The following is a 26,763-nucleotide window of genomic DNA, read 5'->3' as shown; positions in this document are numbered from 1 at the left end:
TAATTACAGCGTTATTGTTACAGTGTTAATGTTACTGTGTACCTGACTTGTTAACCTGACTGCCCATTTTGCACATCTGGTTAGCTACTCTTCTTGCACTATCGGCACTATGGTAAAATACTATACGTAGCCAAAATACAATACAACTTTATTTATATCTGTACATTCAAGGAAACTGTGGGGGTCAGATGCATCGACATTTCGTTCTGTATACACGTGTACTAGAATGACAATAAAGTAGATCTGAATCTGAATCTGAATCTGAATGAAACAGTCAAAAGCTACAAAATTGAAACTTTCAAGCCAGTTTTGTTCGTCATGGTAAGAAGCTACATAAATGAAAAAAAAAAAAAACGTTATAAAAAATTGTAGGCTATGTCAGGACCAGGACAGGAAGCAAGAAGCAGAACCCAATCGCGTAACGTTACTCACAGTTTATTGGGGAGAAGAGAAAGGAGCGCACACTCGATCCGGGGATCGTTGGTTGCGGGAGTAGATTGCTCGGAACGAGGAAGTGGTCAGAATCAAACAGATCGTGGCGAGAGCAAAACAGGAGCAAAAACACAGGACAAGCGAAAAAGGGCTTGCTGTGTAAAAACGGAGATACGCAGACGGACCGACAAAAGGGGACTGACAGGACAGAGTTTAAATCCAATCTGTCCATGGGCGGGACCAATTGGGCGCCCTGACAACCGTGACAGAAGCTGCACCAAACGGCAGGGGCCAATTGGCTGCTGTGCAACCGTGACAGGCTAACTTTTGCATAAAAACAGTCTTGGCGCCCTCTGCGGGACCAAAGTGGAACTTCAACCCTACAACTTCATGAAGAGATACATTGATTGAACGTGCTTAGCTGCTCAACGTGTGATGCAACAAATCGACGATTGGATAAATCGCCGTGGCACTCATCTCATCTCATGTCATTAGCTGCAGCACTTATCCTCAGTAGGGTCGCGGAGCCCATCCCAGCTATCTTCGGGCAGTGGGCAGGGGAAACCCTGAACCGGTTGCCAGCAAATCGCAGGGCACACAGGGACAGACAACTCGCTCGCTCATTCACACCTAGGGACAATTTGGACCGGCCAATCCACCTGAAATGCATGTTTTTGGAATGCGGGAGGAAACCGGAGTGCCCGGAGGAAACCCACGCAAGCACGGGGAGAACATGCAAACTCCGCACAGTAAGTCTGGTAGCTGGATTTGAACTCACACAGGAGGTTCCCAAGTCCTTAGAACTGTGCCGCACACGCGCTAGCCACTGCGCCGCCGTGCTCGCCGTGGTACTCAATCATTGAATTGAATCGATTCGTTGCTGCGGCCCTAACGGTCACACTGAAGTTTGCATGGCGGAGCAATTGTTTCCCATGATAGCTTTTACTGTGAAAAGAGAAGCTTTTGTTGTGAGCACAATTCCACGCATGCCAGCCGGACCGATTTGCCGGCCAAGCAGATTAAGGCGGACCAAGAAACCGGCTCTGCTGGTCACGAGATGTTTGATCCCAAACTGAAAAAATGGAAAGAAAATATGCAGGATGGAGGACTTGAGGAGAAACATGGATGGTGTTATTTGCAGAAAAAAAGAAGCTCGTGTGTAGAGGAACTTGTGTGAAACTACTGACTTTGCTTGAAGCAAGCAAGGGTCTCAAAGTCCATTGAGTCTGGGGCCGCTGAAGCTTAGGGTCCGGGTGAGGTTGGGCCAAACGGGCTCATCCACAAAAGCATTCCGATCAAGGGACAGTGTTTAATATTTCTCCACTAGATGTCTCTGTAACCATCCATTCATCCATTATCTGCAGCGCTTATCCTCAGTAGGGTCACGGGGTGCCGGAGCCCATCCCAGCCATCTTGGGGCAGTGGGCAGGGGACACCCTGAACCGGTTGCCAGCCAATCACAGGACACACGGGGACAGACAACTCACTCGCTTATTCACACCTAAGGACAATTTGGACTGGCCAATTCACCTGACATGCATGTTTTTGGAATGTGGGAGGATACAGTAGTGCCTGGAGGAAACTCACGCAAGCACGGGGAGAACATGCAAACTCCACAAAGGAAGGTTCAGTCTCATGACCTCAGAACTATGCCGCACACGCAGACAACAAGCAGATGTCTTCATCACATTTTTACCCAAAGAAAAACAAAAAAGAAGGGAAGACTGTTTCATTTTAAAGGGATAAAAATAGGGAAGAAGAATGAAGGCAAAAAAAGAAAAACGGGAAAAAACGGAGGGGAAAATGGAGTAAAAGATCAGTTTTCTCTCTTTCTTCTTTTTATTATTTAGTTTTTTCCTTTTTTTGGACTTATTTTCTTTTTTATTTTCTTCATTTTTTTTTTTCTTTTCTTATTTTCTTTTCTTATTTCAGCACTTTTCAAAAGTAATAAGGTGCGTTTTGGTGACATTGAGTCTCCGGATTTTGTCTCCTTTTGTTGTGCTTTTAGCACTCGTTTTCAGTGGCACGACCATCGTGTAAAAGAAATACACATTTATTTTCAAAAGAAATGAAAATTTCTATGATAGTTCATGTAAAATAATGTAAGGTCACGTTTTTCTACAAACGGTATTAGCGCCCTCTGCCTGACTAAAGTGGTACTACAGGTCTTAGCACTGTTTTAACGTATTTAGTGGTTCACGAATCACGTGACACAACGAATCGATAATCCAATAGGTTGCCAATATTTTCCGGGAGGGATTTTCTGTCAGGATTACTGCTCTGACTCTGCTGTGCCCGCTCATTTGGTGCTACCCGTCGCGGTCTCTGATTGGCTCCCTGTCACTATTTGAACTCAGTCCTGTCAATCCCCTGTTGTCAGTCCGTCTGCGAACCTCCGTGTATACTAGGCTAGCCTTTTACGACCCTGACTCCCGCCTGTCCCGTTTTTGCTCCCGTCTGTCTCTGGCCATGATCCGTTTTGATCCTGACCACGTCTGGTCTCACGTCCTGACCAACGACCTGTTTCTGACCCCGACCACGTTTTTGCTATCCTGTCCCAACCAACGACATGTTTCTGACCCCGGCCACGTTTTTGCTCTCCTGTCCCGGCTATCGACCTGTTTCTCCGTCCTTGACACCGCCATCGCTCGCTACGGAAGATCCGCTTCCGTGTTCTGATCACAATCAGAGTATGAGAGCGACTTGCTTCCCGCGTCTAGCCAGCATCATATCGTGGGCGCAGCTCTTCCTATTTCCTTTAATAAAACTTGTGGTAAACGTAACACAATTGGGTCCTGTTTCCGTTCTGGTCCTGACATTTTCAGCCAGACACTCTGGTCAAAGTTTTCCACCTCAAATCGAGAAATTAACGAGAGGTTTTCTTCGTTTAGGCGATCCCAAGACATCTTCGCCTCCAAACGGTGAGTTTCCGTCCCCTGTTCCCGCCCGACGGCCGTCACCTTTCACGAACCTGACTCTTGTCTGGCCACTTTCAGCGACGGGACCCCCGCCCGGCCCGCTCCCCGACATCTCCAAGGTCTCCTGCTTCGTCCACATCAGCACCCGCATCGTCGGGGGCCACCCGGTGCAAGGGGCCGAAGGCAGCTGGGTGGTCAGCATCCAAAGAGAGTGAGATACTTTTGCTGGTCCTCGACCAGAACGTTACGGAACATCTGACGTGTCTCTCCATCTTGTTTCAGAAGGAACCATATGTGCGGAGGTTCTTTGGTCAGAGACGATTGGGTGCTGACGGACCAGCAGTGCTTCACATCCTGGTAAAAGCTTCTGTTCTGGCTTGTGTTTCACTTCACAGTTTACAGACCCTCAACAAGGTTCCCAAGGGTTTCCCTGTTCAAATTTAAGACTTTTTCATATCTTTTCAAGACCACATCCAACACAATTTAAGACCCATCTCACACCTGTTCCAGAGTCTTTACATACCCTGGCGCCACTGGGACTTGAATTCCTTGCCAGTGCCTTCAAGCGCTTGTAAAGAAAACAGGAGAGAGGCGTTGGCGCCTTTCCTTTAAAGGCTGCTGATGTTGTTGTTGTTGTTGAGTCACTCAAGGCGCCTAAGGATAATCCTCAGTAGCGCTAGACTCGCTTGCGGGAGGCTCCGTAGTTCTCCGAAGGAGAATCCCAGCCGGCGGTGGTATCGGGCAGACCGGAGTGCAGGGCACCGCAGCCGGAGATGCTCGGCCGATTCTTCGTCCTCGCCGCGGAGACGGCACCGATCGTCTTCGCGTTTCCCCGTCAAATGTCGCCGTCTTCGGAGGGAGGGGCGATGACCGGACCGGAATCGTATAAGATCGACAAGGTCTTTCTTTGAGAGCTGGGATTCTTCCTCCGGGTTGTGGTGGGAAGAGGTAAGAGAAACGAGTCGTGGGTAGATGGGGGGCCGAGTTTGTCGTTACCCGGAAGGTTGCGGTGACCCGGGACCCAAATAAGCCGGATGCTCTTGGATGGGGAGAAGGCCGCGATTGAGGAGTTAAGGGACAGGAGGGAGGGGTCTGTTATATTAGGGTTGGAGAGAGCTTGGAGGAGGGACTTGCAATCTGTGATGATGGAAGCTGAGGACCGGTCGTTATTGCGGTCTAGCCGGGCGATTGCAGCGATCGTGGCAGACTTTTCGGCCTGAAAAGAACTGCTAAAGGCCCCGGTTGGCGCGTGCCGGGAGTGGATTAGTGTGTTGCCTTTAAAGATGACCACTCCGGCTCCTCCATTCTCCGTACCGTCGAGGGCGGAACCATCGGTGAAAATATACAAGTCGGTCGGGCCCAGATCCTCAAGTGTTTCCTCTGCGGTGGCGAGTTGTCGGGCAGGGGATGCGGACTTTGGGACGGGGGTGAAATGGATGGGTGGTGGGGGCGCCAGAGGCCACGGAATATTAGGGTCATGTACAGACTCCGAGTCCACTGGCGTGAGGTTGAGAGAGGATAAAATGGCTGCTGATGTCAGTCGACGGAGCCGTGTCCTGTGACAAGTTGGAGTTCCTGTCGATAACGTTCTCAAATTGGCGGATGAAGTCTTAAAAAACCGACATTTCATTCGGAAACACGTATGCCAATCGTTCATCTTTTGATTTTCAAATATTCATTACACAACCGAAGATTCTGGTCACGTCCTGTGAGACATTTGTGGGTTTTCGGTCGTGTCGGCAGAGTCTGCGGTTAGGAAAGAATTGAGGAAACATCTTGCTAGCAGGGCAGTATCCTGAATTAGCAACACCGCTTTAAAGCCACATGTCGGTTTATTTTTTGCATTCCTCAGCGTTCCCGACCTGAGGGAGTACACGGTCCAGGTGGGCCTGCGCCACCTGGACGAGTCTTCGCATCACCCCAGGCTGGCCATCTCTCGCCTCATCTGCGGACCGGAGGGCTCGAACCTGGTCATGCTGAAGCTGGCCGAGTGAGTTGAACGCCGCGCGCCCCGTTTCGCTTCCCTGCAGCGTGACCGAGTGAACCGTTCGCGTTTCAGCCCCGCCCCCTTATCGGAGGGTGCCGCCACCATCCATCTTCCGGTCAAAGAATGCCATGTTCCCCAGGGTACCAACTGCACCATGTACGGCTGGGGCGAAACCAAAGGTAGATTTTTTTCTCACACAAACATTTACAGTGGTACCTCTAGATACGAGCATCATTCGTTCCGGGATCCTGCTCCTAACTCGAATTGCTTCGTAAATACGTTCCTGATCTGAAATCGTTGAAAACGAGCCGATCTGCTCCGGCCTCCGGTACGAATCGGCGTGTGCGGCACAGTTCTGAAGTCATGAGATCGAACTTCCTGTGTGGAGTTTGCATGTTCTCCCCGTGCTTGCGTGGGTTTCCTCCGGGCACTCCAGTCGCTCACGCGTCCCAAAAACATGCATGTCAGGTTGATAGGTCTAACCCACAGGTGTCAAACAGGCGGCCCGCGGGCCAGATCAGGCCCGCTTAGGGATTGAATCCGACCCGAGAGACAACACTCAGAGAAGCACAAGAGAAAAACAAGCTGCAGGTTGAAATAGGTCAACTTGATTTTGCCGAAGCCAGGTGCCTCGAACAAAGTATATTGTATTTATTTCTCTCTCTCTCTCTCTCTCTCTCTCTCTCTCTCTCTCTGTGTGTGTCTCTCTCTCTTCCACACCTTTTCTCCCACTCTCTGTCTCTTTCACTCTCTGTGTCTCCCTTTTTCTCTTCTTTTGTTGCTCTTTGTCTCTTTCTATCTCTGTGTCTTTTTAACTTATTTTGCTCCAACTTCATTTTTTCCTTTTCTCTCTTTTCTCTTTCTCTCTTCCTCCCCTATCGCGCTTTCTTTTCTCTTTTCTCTCTTTCTGTCTTTCTATTTCTCTTTGGATTTCTTCTTCCTTCTTTTTCCCCCTCTCTCACAACTTTTTATCTTTTGTTTCTCATGCTCTCTCCCTCTCTCTCTTTTTCTTTCTTTGTCCCGCCCTCTCTCTCTCTCTCCATTTCCCTCCCTCTTTCTCTTATTTCTTTATCTTTGTCTCTGTCTTTCTCTTTAATCTATTAGTCCGGCCCCCGACAGAATGTTTGTTCTATCGTGTGGCCCCCGAGTTCAAATGAGTTTGACACCCCTGGTCTAACCGAAATCTCCCTAAGTGTGAATGAGTTGTCTGTCTCTGTGTGCCCTGCAACTGACTGGCAAGCAGTTGAGGGTGTCCCCTGCCCACTGCCCCAAGATAGCTAGGATGGGCTCCAGCTCCCCCGCGACCCTACTGAGGATAAGCGGTGCAGATAATGAATGGATGACAAAGGTGTATGTGTGGTGAGAGAGTAGCTGGGGGAAAGGTTAAATGACAGAGCATGTGAGACTGTTGATCTCGCTAAGCATTTACTGTACACTTAAAATTAAAGTTACTGTCACTTTAAATTAACTCTAGGTTTACGGATCCCTTCGTAGGTGTGCCATTTTCTGTGGTGTGTCTTGGGCAAGTGCAGCCTCGAGCAAGATTTTTATTCCAAAAAATTATCGTACATCGAAATTCTCGTGTCTAGAGTTGCTCGTACGGTACCGTACAAATCATTTACCGCCTTTCTGGTTTCTGTGTTTTTTGCATATATTTTAATTACGTGGAAATACAAAATGAGGCAGCGAATGGGCTTACCCATTCACACACTCACACACCAATAGCGGCCATGCAGCCATGCAAGGCAACTACCTGCTATCAGGGGAATTAAGGATTCAGTGTCTTGCCCACATATAACACGGAGGAGCCGGGAATCGAACCTGCGACCTCTTGATCCCAAGACGAGCGCTCTACCTGAGCCAATGCCGCCCGGTTAAGGTCTGTGCTGATGACGCCATTAAAAGAAAGACGCTGGCCAAAAATGGCATCCATGGGAGAGTTCCCACAAAGAGTCATCTCACATTTGCCAAACAGCATCTTGGTTATCCTCAAGACTTCTGGAGAAACATTCTGTGGACTGATGAGTGAAAATGAAAACTTTTTGGTGGGTGGATGATAGATGGATAGATAGATAAATAGATAGATAGATGGATGGATACTTTATTCATCCCTGTAGGGAATAAAGGTTAAAAAACAGCTAAGCTAATAAAAGCTAAGTTGCTATTTAAAAAATGATGGATGGATGATACAGAGAGATAGATAGATAGATATTCATCCCAGTAGGGAAATACACACTTCCATCAGTCCCCTTTTGTTGTTTATTAACAGGATGGCCTCGGGGTGCTGTGTTGTAGTTTAGCAACAGCGGAGTGGATGACGTCACACACTAGGCCAAAAGTTCGACGTCCCTGCAGCAAATGGAAATCTTTGTGCCCAGGGTTACACCGCCTCGTGTAGGCTTTTGTGTCTCTGTCTGTCCTAACAGCGCTGAAGCCGGGTAGCTCCACGTTAGCGTCCAGGATGCTGGAAACCCCTCTAATATGGCAGATTTGAAACCATTTTGCAAAGAAGAATGGGCCAAAATGTCTCAGTGTTGTGAAAGACCCATTAGAAATTCTTGTAAATGTTTGATTCGCTATTAGGTTCAGGTGCCAATTTTTTTTACAGCGGGCCATTTCGATTGAAAAAAATGTAAAATGCACAAAACACCGAAATCAGGACAAATACTTTATCACGGTAATGTATACTGTGTGGAGGTATGACTGTATTTCCGATGAAAAATGACTTCCTGCAACGTTTTTATCGGTGGGACTCAGATAAGGAAAGGGCCCGGGCGCTCAACGCGGTGACCATGCCCATGGTGGACGACGACAAGTGTTGGCGCATCAAGGGCGATGCCGGAGAAAGCCGGATATGTGCCGGAGGGAAGAGAGGCCAAGGAGTATGCGAAGTAAGTAAGAGACTTGGACTTACAGTCCAGTCAATGGGTTTTATAAAGAATGTGCTGTTATTTGAGCTAGCTGTCTGGCTATTATTTAAGTGTGCTAATGTCCTACCTTTATAGCAAGCTAGATAGCTAGCTTTTTAGATTTTAACATGCTAACCAGCTATTCATTTGAACATTTTTGCTAGTTAAGAAGCAACATTTTGGCGTCTAGCGATCTAGCTTCCTTTTTAGCTATTTAGCAAGCCATCTAGCAAACTTTTTACATTTTGGTATGTTCTCTCGCTAGCTTTTAACATCTATCATGCTACCCAGCTAACATTTAACATTTTGGCGTGTATCGATCTAGCTTCCTTTTTAGGTATTTAGCAAGCCATCTAGCTAGCTTTTTAGAATTTAGTAAGCAATCTAGCCAGCTTTTTACATTTTAGCATACTCTCTAGCTAATAGTCTACCTTTTATGCTAGTTATCAAGCAACATTTTGGCCTCTAGCAATTTAACTCCATTTAGCTACCAGTCTAGTTAGCTTTTTAAATTTTAGTATGCTATCTAGCCAGCTTTTTACATCTAGCATGCTATTCAGCTAACATTTGACATTTTTTGCTAGTTATCAAGCAACAATTTGGCCTCTGGCGTTCTTGATCCATTTTTAGCTATTTAGCAAGCTATCTAGCTAGCTTTTTACATTTTAGCATGCTCTCTAGCTAACATTCTACCTTTTTTGCTAGTTATCAAGCAACATTTTGGCCTCTAGCAATTTAGCTCCATTTAGCTCCCAGTCTAGTTAGCTTTTTAAATTTTAGCATGCTATCTAGCTAGCTTTTTACATCTAGCATGCCATCCAGCTAACATTTGACATTTTTTGCTAGTTATCGCGCAACATTTTGGCGTGTAGCAAAGTAGCCTGCTTTTTAGCTATTTAGCAAGCCATCTAGCTAGCTTTTTATATTTTAGCATTCTCTCTAGCTAACATCTATCCTTTTTTGCTACTTATCAAGCAACATTTAGCAAGCTATCTAGCTAGCATCAAGACGGAATCCACGCAAACTACTGTACTGGGAATCCCGAGGACACATCTTATTTTGACTTTTTCGCAGAGAGACAACGGCGGGCCGCTGGTGTGCAGCGAGGGAGAGCGCCACGTAGTGGTCGGCGTTAGCATCCAGCGCACCAAGTGCGCGTCGTCCCGCCCGGCGCTCTTCGTCAACGTGGCTTTCTACTCGCAGTGGATCTACAAAGTCTTCAGGCTTTACCCGAGTCCCGACACCAACTGACCCGCCGGGACCCCGGGATTTTTCCTTCGGGAGGACGAATCCTTTCAGGGAATAACCCCCAAAACGGATTCCACGCCGACGAAGGGGTTCGGGAACGCTTTCCTGGAAACTACTTGAATACTGGGACGCCGGGCGGCCCGGCGGATGCTGCTTTTCCTATTGACCGTCGGGCGCCGGAGGATCCTGGCCCCCGATGCCCCTGCGGCCCCTGGCGGGCCGTGTTTTGGCGTCGGGGCCAAGCCTTAGGTTTTGAGGTTGCCAGTTTATGGGTCTCATAGATCCCGCTCCCCGTCCTGCCTCTATTTATTGTCCGCTACAAACGTTCCCCTCAAAAATGGCTTCAAGTCCCAGTCATTTTCATGCCTATGTGGGCGTGGTCTCAGATATCTGATCCTCTCAGTATCAGGTGACGGTGTTTGTTAGAAAGCCAATTTCACATCTGTAACACTAAAAATTGTATTTTACACATTTTTCTAAAGATAGGTCATAGCGTTACCAAAAGACGACCAGTTTACAGCTATAAATACTCTGCGTTTTACCTTGCCCAATTTTCAGACGTTGTGAAAGAGTTGTCAATGTTTGACTTCTCTTTACAGAAGTCAATCACTGATTGTGCACGCTTGCACATAATAGTGATGCGTAAAAAGGGATTCCGAGTTCACGCATGTTTATTTTTTGGGGGGTACGTCTTGGATTAGGAATTTTACATTAATGTCAAGGGGTTACGTTTTGGGGGTGAAGGACCCATGCGGGGCAAACAGGAACTGGGGGGCAAAAAATACAAAAGAGTTACAAAGTGAAAAACAAACAAAGCTTCACAAAACAACAAAATGTCCCAACAAAACAAAACATGAGAAGCCCAAATCAGAAATAAAAACTGGAAATGGAAAGTAACAAAGAAATCAGAAACAGAAACACAAACAAACCTGGTGGTAGGAATGAAAATGACTTGACCACCAAAAGACTTAAGAGAGAGGGCTCCGCATCCCTTTTCTGGTAGCGGCTTTTGGTTTCCTGTCTGGTCATTGTGATTTTCTAGTCAAATGATTTATTTTTTAAAACGTATTATTCATTTATCTTTTAATTGATGTATTTTACAAGAAATACGATAAATTCAAGTCAAATTTATGGCTTTTATAAAGTGAGTGAGCAAAAAATGTGCCTTTTCTAGCTAGCTAGTTGGCTAACTTTTTAGGTTTGTAGGTAAGTATCTACCTACCTTTTTAGCTATTTAGCATGCTATCTAGCTAGCGTTTTCCTTTTTCTGGTAATGATCAAGCTAAATTTTGGCCTCCATTCTTGCTAGCTAGCTATATGGCTAACTTTATAGGTTTGTAGGTAGGTATCTTCTTACCGTTTTAGCTATTTAGCATGCTATCTAGCTAGCGTTTTCCTTTTTTTTTGTTAGTGATCAAGCTCAACTTTGGCCTCCTTTCTAGCTAGCTAGCTATATGGCTAACTTTTTAGGTTTGTAGGTAGGTAGCTTCCTACCCTTTTAGCTATTTAGCATGCTATCTAGCTAGCGTTTTCCTTTTTTTTGCTAGTGATCAAGCTCAACTTTGGCCTCCATTCTTGCTAGCTAGCTATATGGCTAACTTTATAGGTTTGTAGGTAGGTATCTTCTTACCTTTTTAGCTATTTAGCATGCTATCTAGCTAGCGTTTTCCCTTTTTTTGTTAGTGATCAAGCTCAACTTTGGCCTCCTTTCTAGCTAGCTAGCTATATGGCTAACTTTTTAGGTTTGTAGGTAGGTAGCTTCCTACCTTTATAGCTATTTAGCATGCTATCTAGCTAGCGTTTTCCTTTTTCTGGTAATGATCAAGCTAAATTTTGGCCTCCTTTCTAGCTAGCTATTTGGCTAACTTTTTAGGTTTGTAGGTAGGTATCTCCCTACCTTTTTAGCTATTTAGCATGCTATCTAGCTAGCGTTTTCCCTTTTTTTTGTTAGTGATCAAGCTCAACTTTGGCCTCCATTCTTGCTAGCTAGCTATATGGCTAACTTTATAGGTTTGTCGGTAGGTATCTTCTTACCTTTTTAGCTATTTAGCATGCTATCTAGCTAGCGTTTTCCTTTTTTTTGTTAGTAAACAAGCTCAACTTTGGCCTCCTTTCTAGCTAGCTAGCTATATGGCTAACTTTTTAGGTTTGTAGGTAGGTAGCTTCCTACCTTTTTAGCTATTTAGCATGCTATCTAGCTAGCGTTTTCCTTTTTCTGGTAATGATCAAGCTAAATTTTGGCCTCCTTTCTAACTAGCTATTTGGCTAACTTTTTAGGTTTGTAGGTAGGTATCTTCCTACCTTTTTAACTATTTAGCATGCTATCTAGCAAGCGTTTTCCTTTTTCTGGTAATGATCAAGCTAAATTTTGGCCTCCTTTCTAGCTAGCTATTTAGCTAACTTTTTAGGTTTGTAGGTAGGTATCTCCCTACCTTTTTAGCTATTTAGCATGCTATCTAGCTAGCGTTTTCCTTTTTTTGCTAGTGATCAAGCTCAACTTTGGCCTCCATTCTTGCTAGCTAGCTATATGGCTAACTTTATAGGTTTGTAGGTAGGTATCTTCTTACCTTTTTAGCTATTTAGCATGCTATCTAGCTAGCGTTTTCCCTTTTTTTTGTTAGTGATCAAGCTCAACTTTGGCCTCCTTTCTAGCTAGCTAGCTATATGGCTAACTTTTTAGGTTTGTAGGTAGGTAGCTTCTTACCTTTTTAGCTATTTAGCATGCTATCTAGCTAGCGTTTTCCTTTTTCTGGTAATGATCAAGCTAAATTTTGGCCTCCTTTCTAGCTAGCTATTTGGCTAACTTTTTAGGTTTGTAGGTAGGTATCTCCCTACCTTTTTAGTTATTTAGCATGCTATCTAGCTAGCGTTTTCCTTTTTTTTGCTAGTGATCAAGCTCAACTTTGGCCTCCTTTCTTGCTAGCTAGCTATATGGCTAACTTTATAGGTTTGTAGGTAGGTATCTTCTTACCTTTTTAGCTATTTAGCATGCTATCTAGCTAGCGTTTTCCCTTTTTTTGTTAGTGATCAACCTCAACTTTGGCCTCCTTTCTAGCTAGCTAGCTATATGGCTAACTTTTTAGGTTTGTAGGTAGGTAGCTTCCTACCTTTTTAGCTATTTAGCATGCTATCTAGCTAGCGTTTTCCTTTTTCTGGTAATGATCAAGCTAAATTTTGGCCTCCTTTCTAGCTAGCTATTTGGCTAACTTTTTAGGTTTGTAGGTAGGTATCTCCCTACCTTTTTAGCTATTTAGCATGCTATCTAGCTAGCGTTTTCCTTTTTTTTGCTAGTGATCAAGCTCAACTTTGGCCTCCTTTCTTGCTAGCTAGCTATATGGCTAACTTTATAGGTTTGTAGGTAGGTATCTTCTTACCTTTTTAGCTATTTAGCATGCTATCTAGCTAGCGTTTTCCTTTTTTTTGTTAGTGATCAAGATCAGTTTTGGCCCCCTTACTAGCTAGCTATTTGGCTAACGTTTTAGGATTGTAGGTCTTCCTACCTTTTTAGCTATTTAGCATGCTATTTAGCTAGTGTTTTCCCTTTTTTTGTTAGTGATCAAGCTAAATGTTGGCCTCCTTTCAAGCTAGCTATTCGGCTAACTTTTTCGGTTTGTAAGTAGGTATCTTCCTTCCTTTTTAGCTATTTAGCATGCTATCTAGCTAGCGTTTTCCTTTTTTGTTAGTGATCAAGCTAAATTTGGGCTTCCTTTCTAGCTAGCTATCTAGTTATTTTTAGCTTTCATCTGGCCATTTAGATGGCTCTTTTAGCTAGCTGTCTAGGTCCCTTCTATTTTTTTACTTGTTTCCTTTTGTAGCTAACTGTGAAGCTACCCATTTAGCTAATGAGAAAGCTATCTAGCTAAGTTGCTATTTTAAAAATGCATATGAAACTGGGTGCTTGTTGCGCTAATTAGTAACACAAAGAAGCTCTTGTCTTGAAAAAGGTTGCTGAGGCCTGTGTCTTTGAAGACTTCCACTAGAGGGCGCCGAATGGGTTTGAATTTGGGCACATATTCAACACACCTGTTCCTTATCATCCTAGCCCTTAATATGCATGACTGTTTGACAGAAATCTTGGTCAGGTGATTTCTTTTGTTTGCTTCTAGTTTGTTACTTTGTTCCTTGCAATTTCCATTCCTGGTTCCTGTTTTTGTTTCTGGTTTGGACTTTGTCAAGTTTGATATGGACATTTAGTTTTTGGTTGAACATTTATTGGGTCACTTTGTACCTCCTGTTGTTATTGGATAAAATCCCTCTGTTTGAGCACCCTTCCCTCCAGTCCCCTTTCCCCCGCATGGGTCCATCACCCCCAAAATTAGAAAATGATGTCTGTTAAATGAAAAGTGTTTTGAAATGGTCAATGGACTGCATTTATACAGCGCTTTTCAAGTCACTGAAGAACTTCTAAAATGCTTTACAATGTATTTCACACTTGACCCCTTCACATACACACGATAGCGGCGTCAGCCATGCAAGGCGCCGACCGGCTTTTCGGGAGCATTATGTGTTCAGTGTCTTGCCCAAGCACACTTAGACATCTTACCAAAAGGAGCCGGGAATCGAACCTGCGACCCCACGGTCCTGAGACGAGCGCTCTACCTATATCTAAACGTTTTTTTTTAGGGTAGGCTGACATTTTTCTAAAAAAAATAAATAAAAAATTGTTACATTTTGACTGGTTAGCACATGCTCCTCATAGTTTAGAGGCAGGCCCTGGGTTCATTTTAGGCTACCTGCCTCCCTGTGTGGTGTTTGCATGTTCTCCCTGTGCCTGGTTGGCTTTTCTCTCTTATACCAAAAACGTTCATGTCCGGTGGATTGGTGGTTCCAAATTGTCCCTCCGTATGAGTGACGGTTGCTAAGAGAAAGAAACAGGATTTTGAATAATCTAAATCAGGGATCGTTCTTTCTTTCGTTCTTTCTTTCTCTTTTTCTTTCTTTCTTTCTTTCTCCCTCTCATTCGTCTTTCCTTTTTTCTCTTTTTCTCCCTCTTCCTATTTGTCTTTCTTTCTTTTTCTTTCTCCCTCTCTCTATTTGTCTTTCTCCCTCTCTCTCTATTTGTCTTTCTGTCTTTCTCTATTTGTCCTTCCTTCTTTCTCTCTTTCTCCTTCCTCTCTTTCTTCCTCTCCCTATTTGTCTTTCTTTCATTCTTTCTTTCCTTCCTGCTTTCTTTCTTTCTTTCTTTCTTTCTTTCTTTCTTTCTTTTTCCTTCTCTCTATTTGTCGTTCCCTCTCTGTCTCTTTCTCCCTCTCTCTATTTGCCCTTCCTTCTTTCTCTCTTTCTCCTTCCCTCTCTTTCTCCCTCTCTCTCTTTCTCCCACTCCCTATTTGTCTTTCTTTCTTTCTCCATCCCTCTCTTTTTCCCTCTGCCTATTTGTCTTTCTTTCTTTCTTTCTTACTCTTTCTTTCTTCCTTTCTTTCTGTTTGTCCCCCTCTCGCATAGTCTCTTTCTTTCCCCAGAACAAAACCAAAGACGTTTTCACATTCTAATCTCAAGTGACTCTGGCTGAAGCCGTACGCGATACACATTTCTTCGATGTTTTTTTCTTTTACGTGTATGTTTTTGACTCACTTTTATTTAAATGAGGAAAATTGTACATAGGCCACTGTAAATCTTTGTAAATAGCATCACATTTTTGTAACTTTTTAGCGAAATGTATTTTTGATATCAAAGCTGCTATTTTGGGCCCGATGACTTTTTGGATTTTCTCTTATGTTCCCCTGTATTGAATAGTTGTCCAAAAATAAACGTGCCACGTCGTGAAAAATATCGCCTCTCGCGTGGCAAATGACTTTTGCAGCAGTGTGCGCACATGTAAACTCCAATTTTTTATGTTTTCAAAAAAAAAAAACTTTTCCGAGTGAATGCTTTCTGTCTCAATCCCAAATGGTCTTTCTTAGCGATTGCGGACTGACCAGATCTTCTCGGCGCACAAGAAAATCTATCCTGCGCATAAAAATCAGGGCTCCGAATTATGAAATAAATTCACCGGCAAATTTGGACGGAATGACAGTGTATTGAATGATTTTATACATTTGACTCTAAAGGATTTTATACGATTGAATACAAGTTACATTTATTGAGTTTAATGCAATCGTTATTTACTGACTGTGCCTTTATTCAATGAGCAGTGAAAGGTCAGGGCAGGCATAAGCGGTGGAAGAGGTTGTTTACAGGAAAGGGACGTACTGCTGATAAGATAATCAGCACACCCAGACGCTGTTGACACAGAAAGGGCATGTGTTGTTTTGAGGAAGCCAGACATCGGGACGCTCGTCTATGAGACGGTGAAGCCCCCGTTGCCCATGGGAGGAGCCGGCACACCATTATGCGGGGAGAAGATGGCTAATAGGAGAAAGCTAAAGGACTTCATTAGAGGGCTTCCTAGAGACTCCAACGTCGCTTCTTTAGCCGTCTTCGATGAAATTCACTTAGTTATTCTGTTAGGGAAAATAAATCCGCCCCCGTGTGAAAATGTCGGCTTTCCTGTTCATTTTTCTCACAAGAAACGAGCGCGCATAAATTGTTGGTAAACAATACATTTTGATCATTAATTCCAACAGTATGCAGGCAAAAACAATGCAGTTTTCCTCCGCGTGGTATTTTGAAGTCACTGTCAACACGAGATCGAAATAAAAGCAAGTGTGGTTTACTTTAATCATCACTTGTTGAGTTAGACAACGTAGCTACAGGACCTTTCTGACCAACGTGACTACGTCCATGTTGCTGCGCATGTTTTTGTCTTTTTAAGAGAAGCGGCTCTTTCGGCAAGGCTCACTAAAAAGAGCCGTCTCTTTCCGCATCCGATCAGCTCTTCAGGTTGTTTTTGTTGTTTCTTATACTTACAAGTCTTATGTAACATTATTCACAAAATGACTTTAAAAGATGAAAGACTAAAGCTAAAAAAGAAAACTAGACCCAAATGTAAAAAAAAGAAACAAAATAAAATGACTTTAAAAAAGATATGGGAAAAAAAAAGGAAAAAGCTTGAAAAAAAAGCTAGAGAAAATAAAGTATCAAATAAAAAGAAAAAACTTCGGAACAAAAGATAAAAAAGGTAAAAAGCCAGGAAAATAAAATAAACAAAAAGCTAAGAAAAAAAGAACCAAAAGTAAAAAAGAAGAAATAATAGGGGAAAAGGAAAAAAAAGAGTCAAAAACCAGAAAAAAGAGATGGAAGTAACTCAAAAAAGAATAAAGGAAACTTCAGAACAAAAGAAAAAAAGATGCAAAAAGCTCAGAAAAAGAAACAAAAGAAGAGAAAAACTACAGAAGAGTCAAAAAAAGCAGGGAAAAAAGACAAGTGTTTCCCTATCATGCTTAAAAAAAGCATATTTAAAAATGTACGATTAGATGCGTCTTTTTTAAATATTTCAACACAAATTCAGTGACATGCAATATTTTGGAGTCATATTTCTCGCTCTTAAACATGCTGTGCCTTTAAGAGACAACTGGACGAGATCATTGCTGTTTTTTTTTAGAACTGTGGAGCGTTTTGTTGGGTTCAGTCTTGCGTAAGTCGTGACATAATATGAAAAAAGATCAATTTTGGGGTAAAATGCATGGGTATGAGTCACACCTGGGAAAATACCACTGACCTCATTTGTAGGGGGCGCCGTGACCACCCCTGGCCACTCCCTGGTTGTGCCATTGATTTGATACTTTTTTTTGTTCAAGTAATTCAGAACAAATTTCATTGAACACACCATTTTTTGGAAGTACAGACTCTCGGCTCTTAAACATGCTGTGCCTTTAATAGACAGCTTTATGGTGTTAGACACGTTCTTCACCTGTCTGCCAGTCCATCATTTGATTTTAAATCCATGCACCAAATGCTATAAATGTAAGAACAGTTTGTAGTTACATAACTCAGCTGATTTATAACAGTTTATATTCAAATTATTTGCAAATACTGTATATCCAGTTAATAATTTGGGCCAATATTTTTTTGTGCGCAAACAATTCAAAAAATCCACAAAATGTTAATTTTATGTCACAAAAGATCCTTTTTTAAAAAATCTCATTTGATAGTTTGTTGTCCGTGCAACCGTGCCAATATGAAACCAGCCGATTCATTCAATTGTGAAAATAAAATTGACTATTGCCGAATAGTCCGATTTTGGAGATAATGGTTCGGTTCATGGTCTTTGTGGGATGGTTCCGAGTGGTGCGAGTTTACCGGGGGAACATTATTCCCAGCTCATTTCCTTGGCGCAGTTGGGGGCTGGGCTAGTAGAAAGAGAAAGAAATAAGAGAAAGAGGGAGGGAAAAGGAGAGAGGGCGGGACAAAGAAAGAAAAAGAGATAAAGAAATAAGAGAAAGAGAGAGGAAAAAGGAGAGAGGGCGGGACAAAGAAAGAAAAAGAGAGAGCGCGTGAGAAACAAAAGATAAAAGGTTGTGAGAGAGGGGGAAAAGAAAGGGAGAGGAAGAAAGAAATCCAAATAGAAAGACAGAAAAGAGAGAAAAGAGAAAAGAAAGCGCAAAGGGTATAAAGAGAGAAAGAGAAAAGGAAAAAAGGAAGTTAGAGCAAAAGAGGTTAAAAGACACAGAGAGAGAAAGAGACAAAGAGCAAAAAAAGGAAGAGAAAAAAAGAGATACAGAGAGTGAAAGAGACGAAGACAGAGTGGGAGAAAAGGGGTGGAAAGAAGGAGAGAGAAAGAGAGAGAAAGAGTGAGAAAGAGAGAGAGAGGGGGAGAGAGAGAGAGAGAGAGAAAAAAATACAAGTACAGTGTCTTTGTTGGAGGCACCTGGCTTTGGCAACATCAAGTTGACCTATTTCAACCTGCAGCTTGTTTTTCTCTTGCGCTTCTCTAAGTGTTGTCTGGCAGGCCGGATTCAATCCCTTAGCGGGCCTGATCTGGCCCGCGGGCCGCCTCTTTGACACCTGTGCCTTAGCGCTAGCGTGCGGAGGCGCCATTGATTTTTGCCTCCCATCCGTCACGTTTGCCGTCTTTCTGGACGTAAAAGGCCTCGTTGAGGCGCTACCGGGCGGATCTACGGTTGGTCTGGTCGGCCCGTAAATCTCAATTCCCTACAAATCTGTGATGGTCCGGAGGAGAAGCAGAGAAAATCAGTGATCTGATTTGATTCCTCGTAGCAGAAACTTTGGAGAAACTTTTGATAAGCTGAAAACTCTCCCTTGAATAAATTCACCCTCTGGCAAACCTTTTCTTCTTTTTCCGTGTTTTTTTTCTACTTTTTTTTAGATTCCTTTAATAAGAATCTCATGGTGTTTATTTTTTCCGAGCTGTTACTTTTTTCTTTTTGTTCTCTATTTACTTTTTTCCTACATTTCTTTCTTTTCTTTTTTTCTGGCTTTTTTCTCAATTTTTCTTTTTCCTTTTTTTCTCTTCCTTTTGTTTCTTTTTTTCTCAGCTTTTCACGACTTTTTCATTTTGGTAGTTTTTTCTTTTTTGTTCTATTTCCCCCTTCTTTTAAGTCATTTTGTGCATCATTTTACATACTATTTGTTCATGTTGGGATGAAACAACCCGAAGAGCCGTTTAGGACCCGAAAGAGCCGGTTCCTTTGAGTGAGCCGAGCCGAAGAAGCCGGTTCTCGACAAAATCTACTAACTTTGCTCAACTTCGTCCTACTTCGACTCGACTTCAAAATACCGCATTTAGGACACAGTGTCAGGGGAACCCATGTATTTTGACCTTCATGCACTGTAACTTTGACTTAAGTGGCTTCTTAATTGTGCGCTGGCTCGATTTTCTTCAGTTTAGAGGGAACACTGGTTGCGACGCGACTGAAAAAGAAAAAAGAAACCCGAAAAACACAACGATATCGAAGATCAAATCCAGATCCGCGTTTGAGTTTTATTGTTGCAAAAGACAGTCATCAAAAAGCCATGCGATCGGCGGTCGCACGGGGTTCGAACCCGGGACCGGTGCCGGGCCAGGCGCTATAACGGGGAAGGCTCGAAAAGGGATTTTCTTGCGCCGTCGCAAAACCACTTGCGTTGAAGCAGGAACATCGGGGACGGCTCCAATCCTGAAGATGAGGGGAAACACTGGAGCTTAGTGGCGTCACCTCAAACTCGAAATCATCTTAAACCTTTCCGATCGGGATTACGATGAAACTGAACGCGAACAGAAACCGGAAACCAGAACCGCTATTTGTGACCCCTCGGTACCCCAACTCCTTTGACGATCAAGACTTTTAAAGTCAAAGGATTCGAAAAGATGCTTTCCCATTTCTCGCCTGTGATGAGTCTGTTGCCACGCGTGGATGCATGTGAGAAACCGTGGTGGGAAGTTGCTGCCACCTTGTGGGTGTTTTGGGGAACGACATAGTGTCACGGTTGCCATGGCGCCTAATTGGTCCCCGCCGTGGGGCGCCAGGTTCTGTCACGGTTGTCAGGGTGCCCCATTGGCCCCGCCCATGGACACCGGCTGAAACGCTTTGACAGATTGCTCCCGGACTACTTAAACGCTGTCCTGTGAGTTGCCTTTTGTTGGAGCTTCTGCAAACTCGATTTTGAGGCGTCAAGCCCTGTGAATCCCCGTTTTTGCCTGTGTTTTTTGATCTTGTTTTGTTCTCGCCCCGATCTGTTTGATTTTGACCACGTCCTCGTTCCGATCCATCTACTCCTGCGACCGACGATCCCCGGATCGAGTGTGCGCTCATTCCTCTTCTCCCCGATAACCTGTGAGTAACGTTACGCGGTTGGGTTCTGCTTCCTGTTTCCTGTCCTGACTCGTAGATTAAAATTGATTATTTTTTTTATATGGGTTAGGGTGATTTGAGTGTGGCTACCTGCGGGACGGGGACGCTTCCTTGAACTTTCGGAAGTCGAGCAGCTGAGAAGGACAAAATTGTTTAGCATCTTCGTATGAATTGGCATGAAAATTCAACAGACTGACTTTGTTGGAGTTGTCTCCTCCACTTGGCCCTTCTGTTGGAGAACCACACCTTATAGACGGGACACAAAAAACGAATTGGACAATTTTCCCAGGGATTATGACAGTCGTTAGCATACGGTCATTAGCTACGTAAGAGGAATAACTGTGTTATTTTACTGCGTTATAACACAAAATGAAAGAAAACAATTCCCATTCCAATGGAATTAGCATATTTGTGTCTACGTGTTAGCATCTAATAGTTAGCATGAAATTCAAAGCTGTGATATAGAATTGAGAAGTCGTGCGATTACACGTCTGATAAAATAAAAATACAGATTACACCATTTGATGAAAAGGTGTAGCTTCTAGTTGTTAGCATCTACTCGTTAGCATGTAATTATTATCATGTAGTTGTTAGCATCTACCAAATTAGCGAGTAATGATTATCATGTAGTTTTTAGCATCCACTCGTTAGTATGTAATTATTATCATGTAGTTGTTAGCATCTACTCGTTAGCATGTAATTGTTATCATGTAGTTGTTAGCATCTACTCATTAGCTTGTAATTATTATCATGTAATTGTTAGCATCTACCCGTTAGCATGTAATTGTTATCATGTCGTAGTTAGCATCTACTCGTTAGCAGGTAATTGTTAGCATCTACTTGTTAGTGTGTAATTGTTTTCATGTAGATTTTAACATTTACTCGTTAGCATGTCATTGTTAGCATCTACTCGTTAGCATGTCACAAAAACACATTTCCAATGCCAATCACTGTGCGCTTGAAGCCATTAGCATGTCGTCGTTTGCATCTCCTCGTTAGCACGTAATCGTTGACGTCCACACGTTAGCGTTTCTTTTAGCGTACGGTGACACTTTACACGGGTCGGTGACCCACTTGGGCGCCTAACCCCGGGAAACGCCCCCGGTTACCATGGCGACCAAGCCCTCCCAGGTAAGGGCCCGTTTATTCTTCTCCTACCTTGATGGTTTGGGCGGGAACTCGGATTTGTCCCGAGAGTTCCTCTCGGGCGTAGGCGTCCACGTAGCGGCTGCGCCCGAATTCTGACCGGGAAACGGAAACGTTTTATTCTTCCGGACTCGAACCGGGTTTACCCGAATGCGAGGCGCCCGTCACCTCGTTCCAGGAGTCGGCTCTGCTCCGGAGTGAAGGAGGTCCGGATCCTTTGCCGGCCGCCTTCGGGGTTCTCGGAGCCGGGGGACTGAAAACCTAGCCCGGGAACCGGGGGGAGGGGGGAGAGCGTAGATGAGGTTCCAAAACCTTTGCTAGGACAGTAGCGGGACCACTTTCCGAGACATCGGGAATATACCCTTCTTATTCTTTGTTTCGAAAATTACAACTTGTTACTTACTATGTTGTTACTATTTTTTTGTCATTATTGGAAATAGAAATAAAATAAAATAGAAAGATAAAATAGAAAGAGAAGAAAGAGAGATAGATAGAGAGAGAGAGAGAGAGAGAAAGAGAGAGAGAGAGCGAAAGAGCAAGAGAGAGAGAGAGAGAGATAAAAAGAATGAGAGAAAGACAAAAAGAGAGAGAGAGAGAGAGAGACAGGGAAAAAAAAGAGAGAGAGAGAGAGAGAAAGAGAGAGAGAGAGAGACAGGGAAAAAAGAGAGAAAGAGAGAGAGAGAGAGAGAGGGGGAAAGAGAGAGGGATTAAAAAAAGAATGAAAGAAAGACAAAAAGAGAGAGAGAGAGAAAGAGAAAGATAGAGAGAGAAAGAGAAAAAGAAAGAGAAAAAGAGAGAGAGGGAAAGAGAGAGGGATTAAAAAAAGAATGAAAGAAAGACAAAAAGAGAGAGAGAGAGAAAGAGAAAGATAGAGAGAGAAAGAGAAAAAGAAAGAGAAAAAGAGAGAGAAAGAGATAGAGTGAGAGAGATAAAAAGAGAAATAGAGAAATAGAGAGAGAGCAAGTAAATGGGTGAACAAGAAACAAAGGGTGAAAAATGAGGGAGAGAAAGAAAGGGGGAGGGGAAGAGAAAGAAGGTGAGAGGGGAAGAAAGAAAAAAAAGAAAGATAGAAAAAGAGAAAGGGGAAGAGAGAGAATGAGAGTGATTAAGAAAAAAAATAAGAAAGAAAGGGAGGCAGGGGAGGAGAGAGAAGGAGAGAGGGTAAGAAAAAAGAAAAATAAAGAGAGCAAGGGAAATGGGTGAATAAGAGAGAAAGAAAGGAAAAAAGAAAGAAAATGAAAGAACGAGAGAGAAAGAAAGATGTAGGCAAAGAGAGAGAAAGGAAGAGAGAGGGGGGGGGGGTAAGAAATAAAAAAGGAAAAATAAAAAAGAAAGAAAGAATAAAATAAAGGAGAAGCGAGAGAGAAGAAGACTGGTTAAGAAAGAAAAGATAACGAAAAAAAATAGAAAGAGATGGAGGGGAGGAGAGAATAGGAGAGAGGGGAAGAAAGAAAAAAAAAAGAAATGAAAGAGCAAGAGATAGGCAAAGAGAGAGAAAGGAAGAGAGAGAGAACAAAAGGAAGAGAGGAAGAGAGAGACAACATTTTTCATTTTTTCCAGTGCCTTCAAAGAAAGAAATCCAACAGCAATCAAAAGAAGATCTCGTTTTGTGGAGGACTAAAATAAAGTGGCTATCTTGCTGCTAGCACATACTTTGTGCCATTTCAGCTCATTCTAAACGGACATAAATTCTGCCATTTTGCTTTAACAATGCACGCACAGCTTGGCGACATGTTGGCTAAAAATGGAGTTCAATGCAGAGGATAAAGAAAGATAGTTTTCTAAATAGAGCTGTACCCTCGGGGGCGACCACTAGGGGGCGATAATGCTTCACATGACAAGCCACCGAAGCAGGTGTGTCGGCGTCAATCACTTTTAATAAAAGAAATGGTTTTCTCTTATGACGCGGTTTATAGAGTCAGACCGGAAACGGCAACAATCCCAAGCACTTTACCCAAAATTCAAGGCAGGATTTCAAGCACCTGGTATCTCCAATGGAGCCTGGCTCCGTAGACCCTGCTCCGAAGGCATCCCCCTTAAGGTCCGGTTTATGGACGAAACCTAAAAGACCGGAAAACGAAATGGGGTTTTTCTCAAGTATTGGTAAGAATGCTCACCCGGTAAACTCGCACGCTAAAGTCTCTTTTCTTCCCGACTACAAAAAGATTTCAGGGAAATTGTATTTAAAGACAATTTACTAGTGGAATGACAATCTTAGCAAAAAGATTGACTTGATGTATTTGCAATCTTTATCTTTTTCTAGTTTTTTTCAGTTTCTATTTCTTTCTTTTCTTTTCTTTTTCTTCTTTGTTTTTTTTTCTTGCTTTTTTTTATTTTTCCTCTGTTTTTTTCTTCGTTTTCCCCTGTTTTATTTACTTTGTTTCTTTTTTTCCAAGCTTTTTGTTTCTTATTTCTTAACTTTTTACTTTTTTTCACGCCTTTTTTCTTCTTTTGTTCTCTACTTTCCTTTTTGCTCTCATTTGTTACTTTCTTCTCTTTTTTTTACTAGCTTTTAATACAGTTTTCATTGCTATTTTCCTCTATTTTTGTCTTCTCTTTTCCAGTTTTTTCCTTTTTTTTCTCTTGTTTTTTTTTTGTTTTTTTTCATTATAGTCGAATATTTTTTGCTGTATTTTTTTTTCCTTTTTAGGTCATTTTCTGCATTATGTTGCATGCGAATCAGTAAAACATGGAGCAAAGCGACAAAAACAACCCGAAGACCCGATCGGATGCGGAAAGAGACGGCTCTTTTTAGTGAGCCTAGCCGAAAGAGCCGCTTCTCTGAAAAACTTGCGCGGCAAAATTGACGTCGTCACTTAGGTAAGAAATGTCGTGTTGCTACGTTGTCAAACGGAGTTTGCGATCACTAAAGAAAACTCTACTCGTCTCCCTGTATTTTAATGTCTTGGTGATAAAACAAATTCCAATATTATTTTGTAAAAAAGCAAACTACACCCACCACCATCTCCCTTTCTGCCCCCACTCTCACGTAATAATCCACATTTACATTAGCTTTCATTTACTCGATCTCGCGCCGAGCTTGACTTTAAAATAGCGCGCTTAAAAGACAGCGGAGGGAACCCACGTCGTTTTCGCCCGCCTAAGCTAGCCAATTCACTCCGCAATTTCGGGAACAAGGACGGGAACGGGAACGGACGGAAAGTTGTCTGGATTTACGCTGGGCACGGCGGAAGCCTGGCAGGTCCTGGCGGCGAGCAAGCGTTCCTTGATCTCCCGTGCAAAAATGGCGGGATTTTCTCGTTTTTCTCGAAAGATGGCGGCCGTCACGTCGCCGGTCAGGCGGCGAGGTCGACTACCGCCCACGGGTTTGGGTCGGACCAGACCGGTGAGCCGGTAGCGCTTCAGGATCTTGCTCACGCAGCCTGTGGACACCTAAAAACCAGGACAGCTTTTTAGGACTAGAGAAGAAGAAAGAGAGCAAAAGAGATACGTATACGAAAACAAGAGAGGGAGAAGGACAAAACAGAGATGAAAAGACCCATAGAAGGAGAAAGACCGAGGAGAAGGAGAGAAGAAAATATACAGAACTAAGAAAGAAAAAGATAAAGTGAGAAAAAGAGAAGAGAATGAGAAAAAGGGGGAGAAAAAGAAAAAAGAGAAAGAGTGAGAAAATAAAGAGAAAGAAATAGAGACCAGGGGAGAAAAACAGAAGAATATTTCTCTCTTTTGCTCTCTTCTTTTGTTCTCTATCTCTTTCTGCTTCTATAAGTCTTTATTTCTCCCATTCTTCCTTCATCCGTCTATTCGTTTTGCTCTTCTTCTCTTTCTTTCTCTCTCTATTTCTCTTTCTTTTTCTCTCCCTCTCTCTCTTTCTCTTTTTTCTTTTTCTCCCTTGGTCTCTCGTTCTCTCTCTCTTTCTCTTTACTTTCTCTTTCTCTCTTAGTCTTTCTCTTTTTTCTTTTTCTCCCCCTCCTTTTTTCCCCATTTCCATTCTCTTCTCATTTTCTCACCCTCTCTTGTTCTCTCTTAGTTTTGTCTTTTTTTCCTTCTCTCATTCTCCTAGTTCTTTCTCCTTCTATGGGTCTTTTTTCTCTCTTTCTCTCTCTCTTCTGCTCTCTTTCTTGTTCTCTTGTTCTCTATCTCTGTTTGCTTTCTGTCTTTCTCCCATTTCTTTTGCTCTCTCTCTATTTTTCTTTCTTTTCTCGAGTCTCTCTCATTCTCTCTCTCTCTCGAGGGAGTTCGACCCCCCACCCGGATCCCAGGTGAGACGCAAGTCTCCCTCCCCGTTCTCCACCTTTCAGGGCTTCGCAAGGAGTGCCGCGTCTAATCTCGTTGCCATCAAAGAGACGAAAGAGAAAGGGAGAACGTGCAAATACCCTGAGGATGGCGGAGATGCGGCTGGGTCTCAGGCCTCGGCACGCCAGCGCCACCATCTGGCTCCTTTTGGAGTCGGGCAGGGGTCTTCCGTTGACGAAGCTCCCCCCCAATTGGTTGACGCTCCCGCCTGCAAAAGCAGAGAGAGAAGGCCTTTCAATGCTGAAAATTCCTCCATCTCTCCGACGGGGTCTCGGTCTCGCGCGAACCTCGGATCGCTGCCTCCGGACGTGTCCCCGACATGAGGCCCGCGGACTTGTAGCGCTTCGCCCAATCCGACTCGCCTCCTTTATAGGCGAGAGCGCGTGACGTCCACCTGTAAGGTGGAGAACGGGGAGGGGGGACTCGCGTCTCACCTGAGATCCGGGTGGGGGCGGGGGAGACCCGAAAAAAGAAAGAGAAACAGAAAGAGAGAGAGAGAGAGAAAGAGCAAAATAATTGGGAGAAAGACTTATAGAAGCGGAAAGAGAGAGAGAACAAGAAAAGAAGAAAGAGAGCAGAAGAGAGAGAGAAAGAGAGAAAAAAGACCCATAGAAGGAGAAAGAACTAGGAGAAGGAGAGAAGAAAAAACACAGAACTGAGAGAGGAAAAAGAGAGAGAGGGAGTGAGAAAATGAGAAGAGAATAAGAAATGGAGAGAAAACGTGGGAGGGAAAAAGACAAAAGAGAAAGAGTGAGCAATAAAGACAAAATAAAGAGAAAGTGAGAGAGAGTGAGAGACCAAGGGAGAAAAAGAAAAGAGAGAAAGAGAGAGAGGGAGTAAAGAGAAAGAGAAACAGAGAGAGGGAGGGGGAGAGAGAGAGAGAGAGAGAGAGAGAGATAGGAAGAGCAAAATAAATAGAAAGATGAAGGAAGAATGGGAGAAATGAAGTCTTATAGAAGGAGAAAGAGATATAGAACAAACGAAGAACAAATAGCAAAAGAGAGAAATATAATAAAAGAGAGAGAGAGAAAGAGAGAAAAAAGACCCATAGAAGGAGAAAGAATGAGGAGAATGAGAAAGGAAAAAAGACAGAACTAAGAGAGAACAAGAGAGAGTGAGAAAATGAGAAGAGAATGAGAAATGGAGAAAAAGGAGGGAGAGAAAAAGAAAAAAGTAGAAGAGTGAGAAAGAAAGAA

The 26,763-nt window shown here is 43.3% G+C and overlaps 2 protein-coding genes across 3 annotated transcripts in view; one reads left to right on the top strand and one right to left on the bottom strand.

Moving 5' to 3' along the window:
* The window catches only part of LOC148356141 (hepatocyte growth factor-like), a 54,037-nt gene extending 43,827 nt beyond the window's left edge, over nucleotides 1-10,210 (top strand). The window contains exons 12-18 of one of the 2 annotated variants that reach the window (XM_088347131.1): nucleotides 3,324-3,353; nucleotides 3,429-3,561; nucleotides 3,636-3,707; nucleotides 5,203-5,340; nucleotides 5,410-5,516; nucleotides 8,095-8,228; nucleotides 9,321-10,210. In XM_088347131.1, the coding sequence (XP_088203257.1) occupies nucleotides 3,324-3,353; nucleotides 3,429-3,561; nucleotides 3,636-3,707; nucleotides 5,203-5,340; nucleotides 5,410-5,516; nucleotides 8,095-8,228; nucleotides 9,321-9,497 (791 nt within the window). In that variant the 3' untranslated portion in view covers nucleotides 9,498-10,210. Of the gene's footprint in view, nucleotides 1-3,323; nucleotides 3,354-3,428; nucleotides 3,562-3,632; nucleotides 3,708-5,202; nucleotides 5,341-5,409; nucleotides 5,517-8,094; nucleotides 8,229-9,320 lie in introns of both variants that reach the window. The other variant, XM_088347130.1, reaches the window with a different exon arrangement.
* Nucleotides 10,211-19,328: 9,118 nt separating this feature from the next.
* On the bottom strand, nucleotides 19,329-25,888 carry LOC148356140 (paired box protein Pax-4-like). The gene is made up of 9 exons (XM_088347313.1): nucleotides 25,855-25,888; nucleotides 25,648-25,775; nucleotides 24,488-24,703; nucleotides 23,293-23,371; nucleotides 21,479-21,571; nucleotides 21,323-21,405; nucleotides 20,362-20,410; nucleotides 20,255-20,298; nucleotides 19,329-19,489 (listed from the first exon to the last, which is right to left on the bottom strand). Exons 1-9 carry the CDS (start codon nucleotides 25,886-25,888, stop codon nucleotides 19,337-19,339), a joined length of 879 nt encoding a protein of 292 aa, XP_088203439.1. The 3' UTR covers nucleotides 19,329-19,336.
* Between the last annotated feature and the right edge of the window lie 875 nt (nucleotides 25,889-26,763).

The sequence above is a fragment of the Urocampus carinirostris genome, chromosome 11 (assembly GCF_059441175.1).
Source record: "Urocampus carinirostris isolate Australia breed hairy pipefish chromosome 11, RoL_Ucar_1.0, whole genome shotgun sequence".
In the NCBI taxonomy this organism is placed as follows: Eukaryota; Metazoa; Chordata; class Actinopteri; order Syngnathiformes; family Syngnathidae; genus Urocampus; species Urocampus carinirostris.
This window is presented reverse-complemented; position numbering and strand designations above follow the sequence as displayed.